The 12,446-nt window shown below is 43.2% G+C and overlaps 1 protein-coding gene across 1 annotated transcript; it reads right to left on the bottom strand.

The window, feature by feature from the left end:
- Window positions 1-6,657: 6,657 nt before the first annotated feature.
- Bmp10 (bone morphogenetic protein 10) lies at window positions 6,658-12,165 on the bottom strand. Its single transcript, XM_027428733.2, has 2 exons — window positions 11,832-12,165; window positions 6,658-7,595 (listed from the first exon to the last, which is right to left on the bottom strand). Exons 1-2 carry the CDS (start codon window positions 12,163-12,165, stop codon window positions 6,658-6,660), a joined length of 1,272 nt encoding a protein of 423 aa, XP_027284534.1.
- Between the last annotated feature and the right edge of the window lie 281 nt (window positions 12,166-12,446).

Consider the following 12,446-nt stretch of genomic DNA (forward strand, 5'->3'; position numbering starts at 1 on the left):
ACAGGCTTTTGCAATTGTATTTTTGCAAAACCTTCAAAAAAGAAAGAAGGAAAAACATAAAACATACGATGGCTACAGTAAAAAACATAACAGAATCAGGTCTCATGTAAATATTATGTTAATTAAAACAGATGGAGCATAAACAAAATAACTTTGGGGGCTGGTTTCTGTTCTGCCTGGATTTCTTAATTTAGTAACTCAGTTTCCATCTTGTTAGCGCCCTTTCCTTATCAAACATTGAACCGGGTGCAAGGAAGTTTAAATTCCCAGGGATGGAGAGTGTTCTCTAAACACTTGGAACAGATGGTCTCTTGCCTGAAAAGCATGCTTCCTTTCGGGGAATGGAGGGTTGAACTTGACTATTTCAGGAAAACGTCTTGTGGTTCATTTTTAGACATCAGGTTTTCCACACTGAAGAATGCTTACTTCCCCCATCCGATCCTTCTGCCCAGTTTGCCCACAGGGCAGAGATCCCATGTGTATACAGACACCTCCCAACATCACAGCAAACAGAGAGACACCTAGTCCAACTCCGGTGCAGCTTCTCACCTCAGAGAAATTGCAATTGCCGTATAGATTTGTAAGATGAATGTCCATTTGAGAGGGTGTAATTGATAAAGTCAGACATACCACCAGGCAGCTGAGAACTAACAACAACAAAACGTCCTCTCTGCCCCTCTAGAACGTTCTCAGTTTCACTCCGCATACGAGGTGCTGCCAGGGCTCTTTAATCTCTTTTAACGTCTCACGGTTCCTCTGTCTTGGTTTGCCTTTTCTTTTTACCTTTATCTTTAAACACAACTGTGTGTTTTGCCAAATGTTTTTCACGTGGGTCTTCTGGTGTTTCCTCATCATTCATCGGCCTGTTATACATTTAGGCAACAATGCTAATTAGAAGTTGGACTTGCCAAAAACATCCCCGGGCCTCTGCTTGTGAAATTGCTCGGCCAAGTCTTGATGCATTTTATGCCTCTTAACCAGAAAATCTCAACTTCAGCTAAGGGGTCTAAATTGTTGTCAGACTCTAAGAGTCTCATTTCATAGTAAAACTAGGTTGTGTGTCTATGCATTTCCCAGCTTTCTTGGGGTGGATGAGATACTGGAGGGCAAGAGAAGGCAGGAGCTGTTCTTTAAGCCCACAGTTGAGGAGACAGAGTCCAAGATAATCACATAATCCATTTATAACCACCAAGCTAACAAGCTCTCACCTCCAAATATACCCCTTATTTACAAAGAGCCTCTTCGGTGCAAAAGCGGGCTCTTGTCCATGTGACCAGAGTCACATGCTGGAGTCCCATATCTTTTTCTCTCAACACCACAAAGATCAGTTCATACAAGTTCAATCCATAATTTTCTCACCCTTTATTATATGCTACCGCCTAAAATTAGTTGCCCCTCTGCTCTGCCCAGTGCATCCCAGTTGCCTCAGTTAAAAAAAAAAAAAAAGCCATGCAGAATGAAGTAGCCAATCAGAGTGGCCTTGCCCATGTCAGACCACATGTGGAGAAAAGCTCCAGGCCTCACACCCTGAGCAGCATCTATAAATGGAATTATTTACAGAAGAATGGATAGGCTGCTAAAGAATTCAAAGCTGTGTCATGAGGATGGCTTCCCTAGCACCTTAGTCCAGGCCTGGCCTAAGTCCTTGAGAAGGACCCTGCTCTCTGCCCTCCAGGACTGAACTCCGCCTCACCTTGTCAGTGCTCATCCGAGGACAAGGGCTGTGCTCCCTGTCACACATGCTGGAGTCCTGCCAGCCAGGATGCTGGAGTCCACTCCGGAGAGGCAGAAGAAGGTCGGAAGGGAGGAAGCATGTTCTTCCATAGGCTGTCTCCCTGCCCTTCAAGTCCTGCATGCTGCCATGGGAATGAACTTCCTTCCAGAACACGCACAATTCGTCTGCATGCTTCCATGCATAGCAGGGAGACACACACCTCACATGCTCAGATGCTCCCTGTGTATTTCCCGGGGCTCTAAAGACCTCTGTGCTTCCCTAGTGACTTTCACACAAAGTGACCCAAACTACCTGTTAAACTGAGCACAGAACAGCAGTAGAGTTCCCTAAGAAGTCAGGACACCCATCTTTAACTAACCTTTGCAGAGAATCTAGGTGTATCTGCATGTCTGTATAGAGTAGGACACACTAGGCAGCTATACACATCCCCCTTTAAACTTGATATCATGTGACCTTCAGTAATGAAAGGTCAATCAAATTTAACCTGAATACTTTCCAAACTAATTGCTCTTTAATATAATGCAATCAGGATTCAAAGAAACAGCTTTCAGTTATTAGCAAAGAGGGGCCAGCCAATTCATTTTCCTCATCTGTTGCTAGCATTCCTGGAGTTTACAAGAATCATGTTTGATGAGAAGAACCAGCAAAATCAGGAGTTCAGTGCGGCTTATTGTCCCTTCAAATAGTTTTCCACTAATTAAGCAAGAAGTTTTATCCCATCTGGGTATACTGTGATGTGGAAGTACAAAAAGAGGAGGGTAGAAAAGAGAGCGAGATTGCATCTTAAAAAAATAAACTGCCAAAGGTTATTGTCAAAATAATTTTTCATTTTATTTAACAGGATGACTCTAATATACACATTTGCTTAATGAACAGAGTGTAAAATATTTATTTCCATCTTCCTTTTGGTCTAGCTGCTAGTAAATCTGAACATGAATGATGAACTTGCTTTACCTTAAGAACATGGCTGTGCTTAGCTGATTTCGTGTGTCTAGGGATCAACTAATTTCCTGGATGCCCCCAAGCCTGCTGGGCGAGAGCTAGCAGCAAGCCCCACACCGCAATTAGGCCAGTAGCTCACAAACACCAGTGTGCAAGTGAGATAGAAATGAATTGATCACCGCAAATGGTCATTCTCCAAGAGGTGTGTCCCTTCGTGGAAACATCCTCTTTGTGCTGGTGTGGTGCAGGTTTAGCTCTCCCCCTTTTACTAAATGAGTAAAATCAAATGTCTTTGGGAACAAGAAGACACACAGAAAACCAGTGTTCCTTTTCCACCACACATGAACTAACAGAGCTGTGGAGGGTTAAGTGGGCCAGTGCGGGGTTCAGTGACTGAAAGGGATCTACACTGCGCTGCAAATAAATGACAAAAGATTTTGCCTAAACACTGCTGCACCTTATGAATTTGGTAAAATTTGAGATATAAATTCCTTCATACGAACATATCTTTCACTGGAAGAATATAAATTACAAAAAGATGATAATACTCTAGTAATTTTTAAAAAGTATTTCATCATTAAGTTTCCAGACTGAATGCTTCACACTGGAAAAGGGCAGGATGCTGGAAGGTCAACTTGGATTAATCACTACATTAATGCCCTTGGGTTTTTTGGTACAATTGTGTGTCTGAGTTGGCAGTTCAGGGAGGCAATGGATATTTTTAGAGAAAAGGGCCCTATTTTGGGGGGTCCAATTAAATGCCATTTCCATTGACAGAGTAATAATTATTTGCTTATGGCTGACCAGGTTTCTCTCTCATGATGAAGTGCCCAGGTTGACTTAGGGGAAGGCATACCATTTACTGACAAAATGTGTTTGGAAAGATCTGTACTTCAGTTTAAACTCTGCTATTTACAAATCAGCAGATACAGAGAGAGACTCACAACTTGCCCACAAGACACAAACACACAAAGCTATGGCCGGATCCCTTAAAATAAGTTTGATGCAAAAAGCAGAAGCCAACACACATATATTTCTATTCTAATTGAGCTACACTCTGGACAGGGTACACTATGGGCTTCAGGGAAAGCTATTCTTTCAAGAGGATGTCTCACACACACAAAAATAAAATATTCAGTATTCTACACTATATTACAAAAATAAATATAATAATAAATAGTAAGAAGCCTTGAAACTTTTACATGGTCATGCTGATGTTGGGATGCCCAAGTGCCCCTGCTAGAGTTTCCCTCAAGAGTCATTAGGTTTATCAGCTTTTGCCATTAAAGCGTAAGAAACAAAAATAAAACAAGACTGGTATGGGCTGGCCATAGTGGACGATTTGTCATTACAGCAATGTATCCCTAAGTTTTAATTTCCTGATAACCTACCCATTCTGTGGCTTCAGGTTAAGGCAATGGAGTAGACGGACTGCAGGCAGCTGCTGGGAGAAGGGAGAAGAATCCTATGTATAGCTTTTGTCATTTCACTTTTTGATAAGGCAGCAAAATTCATAACAGTAATGAAAACAGCAACACTTGAATGTCCAATATGTGACTATTCAACCTTTCTACAAGACGACCATCATGAAAAATATAGATCATATTTGCACTCTAGTAAATGGAGCAACATGTGAGACACGCAGACAGCCTCAACTGTCACCTCCTTTCAACAGCTCAACTAAGTCTCTTGAGGAGCTGGCTGAGTGAGCAGCAGAGAGCATGGTGGGATACAAGAGCTGTCACCTCTCATATCAGATGTTAATGTCAGTGTTGTTCTATGGCCAGAAAGCATGCACTTCCCCAGATCTGGCTGTCATGTTTCCCTGGAGTTTGCAAGTCATTTGGCATCACACGACACATCTAAACTATTGAAATTACAGAGCTGAGCTTCTATCTACCCTAGACTGGTTGTGGAGCCATGACTAGAACCTAAGAAGAAACTATTCCTGCCAAACTGAGATTTCATTATATGTCTATGATAGTGTCCTTGAGAAAGAAGGACAGGCAGTACCGTGGAGTATGAGTATATGTGGTGTACCATGGAGTATGAAGGCTGTACCATTTCCTCAGGGGATGCTGGCATGGCTATCCAATGCCAGCTATATGTATACAGATTTGTGCATGTGCTCAAACACATGGTGTTACAAAGAGGCTATGTGGATTCTTTTTAGTTGAATATCCATCTTAGCCAACTCAATATCCTCCCTGTGTTCCTACTTATGATCAAAATATTCCCCTTTCAGGGCAGCAACAACTCTGAGATTTGCATTTTGACCAGCTAGATATATGGAGTTGAAGTTCAAATTCAGAAAATACCTTTCCTTGACAGAACAATCTGAATATATAACCAATAAGAAGTTTATGGAAAGGAAGCTAATAGCTGGCTCGAAATTAATATCTATAACCAATAGGGTAGGGTTGGGCAATGTACTATAAGCCATATTCCTGCTTCTGATGTGAATCACTGTGTCACCCATCTGCTGATGCTGGGGTGACTTAGGATCTTCCAGCTCTAGCTCCTCCTGTATAGAGTCCAGGAGTCTAACAGGAAGCTTTAGGACTGGAGCCAGGGTCTCAGTGTCCTTACAACCCACCAGATGATGGACAATAATTTCAAAATGCAAGGAGGGCAGAGTGGGAAGAATGGAAATGCTACGGGGTTCCTTACAAGACCAAGGCTGATTTCAAAGTTTAAGGTCAACATTTGAGTCACCTGCTTATGAGTCTACTAATTCATGGGTTTGGATATATTTGCTCAGACTCTAGTCTTCTTCTATTCTGTATTCTTCACAAAAATCATAGCATAAGGGATATAGCTAAATTCAGATCAAGTTAAATTTCAAGAATAAGTCTAGAAGTCAAATCACTAACTGATTTCACACTGAGTGAAAATGTTTTCAAGTGCTTCCTCCCAGCCCAGGTCATGGGTGATGAAGGGAGAGAAAAGCAAGAAAACAAGAGGCAGGATGGGCAGGAAGTTAAACAAAGGGAAGAAGGTGAAAGAAAGCAGAGGTGGCCAGCAAGAGAGGGAAGTCAGAAAATGAAGACTATTTTCAGTAGAGTCTATCAAATAGCTCCCTCCAGATAGTCCTCTTAGTCTTGGATAATTTTATTTTTGTTCAAAAAGATTTAACTATCACATTAGAATTGTGATTATTTTACCATCACACCTGAGGGCAGCATCTGTGCCCCCCCTACCTCTAAGGCTCTCTACAGTAGCAAAGGCTGGCACATGTGACCTTGCCTCCTGTTAACTGAGGGGGAGTCGGTCCTGGCATCCTCCACCCCCGTCTTTCTTGACCAGGCACTGTCCTCTGGAGTATATGGCCCAGGGGCCCTTTCTTTGCAAGTGCATCTCTGGGACCATTGCCTGTCAGGGCCATTTGCTTTGTGTATCTGACAACCCCACCCACCTCTTGAACCTGCAGTCTGCTCATCCAGCCTGCTGCTCTGAACCATGGCAGATACAACTACATTCACATTCCCAGAACTTTTGGAAGATATGCTTCTCTAGATGGTTAAACTCGTGATATGAACTTTCGTACCCCAAATCCCATATCCTATAATAAGACTTCCTGGAGGAAGCCACTCACATATATCAGTATAGTCTGACTCTGTTGGACAAAAAGATTTCCATAAGTCCATGTGCACCTGCACAAACATGCACAAATATCTATGTGTTGACACTATTTCCCTTTAGGGGCTGGTCTTTCCAAACTGACATAGAGGATAATTGGTACAGGCCTGTGTTTTGTTGTTAGAGATGGTATCACTGGGAAATGAGAGTCCAAAGAAGAAAAATGGAAGGGACTGGATTATATAGCAAAATATGCATTTTCTACAGCACACTGACCTGTCCACTTCCCTACGGTGGCAACCTCTATTATCTGTACACCTTCATTAAATAGTTTCATTAAATAAAACACAAAATATACACATTTGCAGTTATTAAATAAGCCATGGGACTCCTATCCTATCCTATCTACAGCCACATTCAGACACAGCCATTCCTTCGTATTTAAACTTGTAGGTGACAACACCTTTATCTAAATAGAGAATGGAGATAGGATCCAGCTTCGTGGGCACACAGCAGGCTTTGGAAGCTTTCTGGGAATTCTTGAGGTGGACTAAGGACTGGATAATAGCATGTTTTGTGGGTGTGAGGTGCTCTGCCAGAGGGTAGTTACAGACACCACGGCATTCGTAGGCTTCATACCCAGGTGGCGCGATGATCCAGGAGTCCCAACCAATCTCCTTAAAGTCGATGTAGAGTGAGGACTTCTTGCAGTAGTTTCCCTTGGCGTTCCTTCTGATTCGAGCAGTAGAGTCATCAATCATGTTAGACCTCATCTGCAACAAGGCCTCTTCATCAGGTCTGCTGGAAAAACCATCCATGTCTATGTCCAGGTCCAGATCTTGCTCATGAGTTATCATTTCACTCAGTTCCTCTTTGTGCTCCTTGTCATTGCTTTGGTCATCAGAAAACACAACAAGCAAAGGGTCGTGCTTGTTCTGGGCACTGATATCTATTTCCAGTTGACCCCTTCTGGTATCTTCAGCTTGGTTTTGTGTGCTCTCGATGTGGATCTCCAGCTGATGGGTAGATGGGCCTGACTTTTGCCAACGTCTGGTGGCATCCGTGACATCGAATGTCTCCCACTCACTGTTGATTCCATAGATTTCTGTTGACACCAAGACCAGCATGTTCCTTTCATCCTTGCCACCCTCGACACTCTCCAGTACTTCAAAGATGGTGATCTTCCGGTCCACACCATCATACATCACACGATCTCTTTGTACCAGTGTGTACAACCTGAGTTCGGCCATGATGACCTCTTCATGGTGAGGGATGGACACATTGAAGAGGAGAGGGTACTTCCGGATCCCATTAAAACTGACCGGTTGAGAAAACAGATCTAAAAAAGACAAATATTTATGAGAAATCAGACTCGATAGGTATGCTACAAAATAAAGCAACTATTTATTTGTGGAATAAGAAGAAAAGAAAACTTGCCCAGCCTGAGCTGCCTCCTGGGGACAGAACTGGGAATAACCTTGTCACTGCAGACAAGCCCTCTCTTTGTCCATCCAGCAATGAGCCATGATCATGGAGATTGTTCTGAACTAGCTCATGACTAAAGACTTTGAAGCTTTGTGATGGGCAGTGATCTCCATGTGGTTGGCTGGCCACTGGTCTTCGTGGAAGATCTCCATAGACCAGGGTTGTGACACTCATGCACCAAACTGGGACTGTCACATGTTGTTGGAAATAAAGTTTCACCAAAGCATAGCCCCCCTTGGGTATTGCTGGACCATGTCTGGCTAATTTTGCCCTGCAGAGGCGGAGTTAGATATGGACTATCTGGCCTTTACAGAGGAAGTTTGCTGACCCTGTCCCTACCCTACGTAACAAAGTTCAGCAAGGTCAACAGAACCTTGCTAAACTGGTTCTGGAGCATGTGGCTGTCCCTGAGTGAGTGAGAGAAGATGCATCTGGGGTGCAGGGTTGATAGATTACCTTAGTGCTATTTATTCACTAGCAGCCAGCATGGAGTTGGATACACAAACCACCCGAGATCTATATGAAATAGCTTGTTAAAGGTACTTTATTATCAGAAGCATGTCTCCAAATGATTTCATATTGCTTTTTTTTTTTTTTTGACAAGATCTGGTGTGGCCCTGGTTGGCCTATATAATTCACTGTGTAGAGCAGGCTGGTATATAACTCATTGTGTAGAGCAGGCTGCCCTGTAACTTGCAGAGTCCTCTAGTCTTTGCTCCCTGAGACACTTTGCAGGCATATGACACCATGCCAGGCCTGATACTATTTTTTAATGTGAGAATTTCACAGAGAACCAAGAGTTTCTGTGTACTCGCCTCAGATAGTTTGTCTCTACAAGGACTGAGACATTTGACATCAGAGTATCCAAGGATTATGACACCAAGATGCCAGGGATCTGCAACCAAGTGTCCTCTGTTCTCCTGGGCAACCTTTCCCCAACAGTGTACTCAACTGGTGATCTCAATGGATTCTCTGGCCCACACTATCTCAGCACCCTTCTTTAGCTGATGGCTTGATACTTACTCTCAAAAGGCTTAAAGTTTGCCCTTAAGCTGATAGCTGTGTGGGCTTTTTAAGTTTACATAAATAAAACATGTAGTTTTTTCACAGCTTCCTCTGGATGCTAAGATTATCTTCACAGTGGCAGTGGGGACACTGACTTAGGGGAGGGCCCTGAGGTCATGGGTGTGGCTGGAGCAGCTGTAACCGGGGCTTGACATTCTGATCAAGCCCTGGTTCCTGTCCATTCTCTACACAGGATGCTGCAGGTGCCCAAGGATATTTATTGATCAGTTGAATGAATACTTTATCCTATTTGACTGACAGCTTTCCCTTCGAAAACGACACACCCTCCTCTGTATTCTGTACCTTTGAGGACCTTCTTCTGATTCTTGGAAAGAAAGCCCTCCTGCATCGCTTCCCCTTCTCTACCTTGGGCCTCCCCCTCGAGACCTTGGCTCCTTTGAGTTCATCCCACTAGGGGTCACCTGTGCACTTGCTGTCTTGGAAACCCAAAGATGGGAGAGCAGGCTATTGCTCCTCCATGAGAGAAGTACAGAAAGAATGCTCTTTGGAATGGAGAAGCTTTGAGGGATCTTTACTAATTGGGGGGACCTCAGTGGATATTTACACTTGTAAACACTTAAATTATGCACATTAAATACATGCAGATTTCTATATATTAACTATACATCAATGAAGATGTGCTTTTAAAAAATAAGCTCATATTCAAGAGATTGAGACAGAAGGATTGTGAGTTTGAGACCAATCTGGGATTCATAGTAAAATATTGTATCAAAAGAAATTGTTTACAGTGTTTTAAATTTAAATGTGAATATTTCATGGCCAGCCTGGGCTACATGTGGTGAGTTCAAAGCCAGCTTAAAACAAAACAAAGCAGCACACACACACACACACACACACACACACACACACACACACACACACACACCAACCTTTAACTAAATAAAACCACATACAGTTCTTTGTATATGTGATAAGAGATCCATAGAAAAGTCACATTTTAGAGCAAGAGAATTAAGTCTGACAGATTTCACATGTCAATTGCTCTGCAAATTGTGTGACTGTCATAATGACGCCCACAATGCATACATGGATCTGATGCTAGTTCTGCACCAGAAGAAACCAAGCCTCCATGTATAGATCTGACTTCCTAGACAATACAGAGGATGGAACCAAGCTGAGAATTGAAGCCACGTTTTCCACCTTGCATGTGACACCCATTCAAAGATGAATTAGGTTTGGAGTACTCTTGGTCTTTGCCTCCTAGCTCATGTCACTGAGCAAACACAAAAGATGTATAGATGGATGACAACAGCCAACAGGGAGAGCCTGGTGAGGGGGACACATGTCCTCTGCTATATGAGTCTTCCTCTAGATTGTATAAGTGCAAGGGGGTGAATGGCTAGGTGTCCCCAAGTCTGATCTTCCCCCAGTAGTGGTAAGCTTGCTCACATTCTCACCTTTATCACCTGCTCTTCCATGTGAGGAGCACGAAATAAGAGTGGAATAATTCATTTCCACCAAGCCTGAGCTAGACCACATTCCCACTGTACCTGAGCTAGACCACATTCCCCTGTGCCTGAGCTAGACTGCATTCCCCCTGTGTCTGAGATAGACTGCATTCCCCCTGTGTCTGAGCTAGACTGAATTCTCCCTGTGTGTGAGCTAGACTGAATTCTCTCTGTGTGTGAGCTAGACCACATTCCCCCTGTGCCTGAGCTAGACCACATACCCCCTGTGTCTGAGCTAGACTGCATTCCCAACATGCCTAAGCTGGATCATGGCTCAGAGGAGGATGCTGAGACAGGCTCCTTCAGGAGGTTGCTCTTTCCCTCTTAGACTTGCCTTCAAAGGAATCTGAAATCTCTGCTTGCAGTTTCCACCAGAAATATGCTAGTAAATAGAAATGGTGGTGACCAGCTGAATTTTAAAAGCAAACACTATCTTGGTGTCTGAGGAATAACCATTCAGAGTTTACTCTAGCACCTAGAATATTAAGCAATTCATTAAAAGTCATCATGGTTTGCCCAGCACCTCCTAACAACAAGCCTTCTCTTGCCTCTAGCTGCTTGTGATTCACTTATCTGTGTCACAGAGTTTTACAGGGGGAAATTGGGGCTCCCATCCCTTAGTCACATCTTCCCAAGGCAGCTAGCTCTCAGCACTCCTGAGCTGTTTCATGATACCGCCTTCTGCTTCCAAGAGCATCTGGCAAACCTTGATCAAACCTCGTTTTTACTGGCCCAGTGTCTACGGAAGCACAATTGGTAAATAAACAATAAAGAGCCAGTTTCTCTATATCCACAGCCTCTATCATCAATATCATATTTTTTTCTACTAGTACCATATGAAGAAAGGGTTAGTTTGCTGACTCAATTAAAGATCTGAGGGGTAGGAATCTCAATTTGAAATTTGTACATCACTCTTCATAAAGTCACAGTCACAATAAGCTGGACTGTTAGCTGGGTCCTGTGCACTTCCTGGGGTCTTATCATGGCTCATTAAACACAAAGCAGCATTAGAAGAATCTTTCAAATGCAGTCCCCACTCTATCAGAACACTGCTTAAATAAAGTCACAATCGGAAACTCACCCAGAGTTTGGATGAAGCACAAACCCCACATTTCTAATTTCTTTTTATTGTTTTTACCATTTTTGATCTATGGAAAAGTTGGCAAATTGGCAAATTTTTATCAACCCCAGATAGAAATCAAGTTTTGTTTAGAAAGTAGCAGACAAGACAGAGCAACAGATCAACATTTATGGGTTTTTTTTTTTTTGATACTTAGTGTTCAGATTTTTTTGATACTTAGTGTCCACTATCAAGAACTGGTTCTTATGCTGGAATTTCTGGAATGAACCTTTTCTGATGCTGGAATGAACCATGGACATTTTGCGTTTTTTCGTTAATAGACATTTTATAGCGTTTTTGAAGTAGAACAGTTGATGTGCTGTGTCTGAGCCATGCATGTCCATGAGTTCATCCTCTCCCACGTGGATGTTTACTAATTGCTTCTTGAGAAAAAGCAAAGCCAAGGTTTCATAGGTGAAAACACAAGCCAGCTTACCTTCGTTCTTGAAGCTCCGGATGATGTTAGCAGATGGCATGGAGGTCCGGTCCGTGGCGAATTTGTTGTAGAGTTCTAGCATGTACTCTGGAGGATCCACTTTGGCTGTGTCCTGCTGGGGAATGTCGGACAGGTTCAACGTCTTGAGAAACTCATCCTTCATACTCTGTAGCAGTGTGTTGAAGTCCATACCGTCTTGCTCTGTGAAGATGTCGTCGAAGAAGGGCATGTCTTCTTCCAGGGGTGACTGCTCAAGGCCCATGATGGGGCTGCCTGAAACCGAGCAAGCCATCAGGCAGAAGACAGCGCTCAGCTGCAGGACCAGAGAACCCATGACTCTACTCAGCTCCCCAGCTCAACCTAGGAAGGTTTAACTCCTCTGGGCTCTAAGTGGCGGTTTTATCTTGTGGAGTGTAAATGTCTTATGTCACTGGACACGACACAAGTATGAAAACGCTTCCTCTTCTTCCCCTCCCCCTGCACTACTCCCCACCCCCCCGCCAAAAGTCAGGTTGCAGTAATTGGATAGCAAAATCCCCTATAGGGCCTAGCCTTTTCTTATCTCCCCAGTGTAAACTTGTACACCAGATTTCATTTTTATCTTGCAACCCCTTT

Source organism: Cricetulus griseus, chromosome 8 (assembly GCF_003668045.3).
Source record: "Cricetulus griseus strain 17A/GY chromosome 8, alternate assembly CriGri-PICRH-1.0, whole genome shotgun sequence".
NCBI classification, from domain to species: domain Eukaryota; kingdom Metazoa; phylum Chordata; class Mammalia; order Rodentia; family Cricetidae; genus Cricetulus; species Cricetulus griseus.

Excerpts from the sequence above, each read along its gene's own strand:
- Bmp10 (XM_027428733.2), bottom strand. The coding sequence starts at position 12,165 with ATGGGTTCTCTGGTCCTGCAGCTGAGCGCTGTCTTCTGCCTGATGGCT. Across the intron at positions 7,596-11,831 it reads CCGGAGCTTCAAGAACGAAG|ATCTGTTTTCTCAACCGGTC; the intron begins GTAAGCTGGCTT and ends TGTCTTTTTTAG.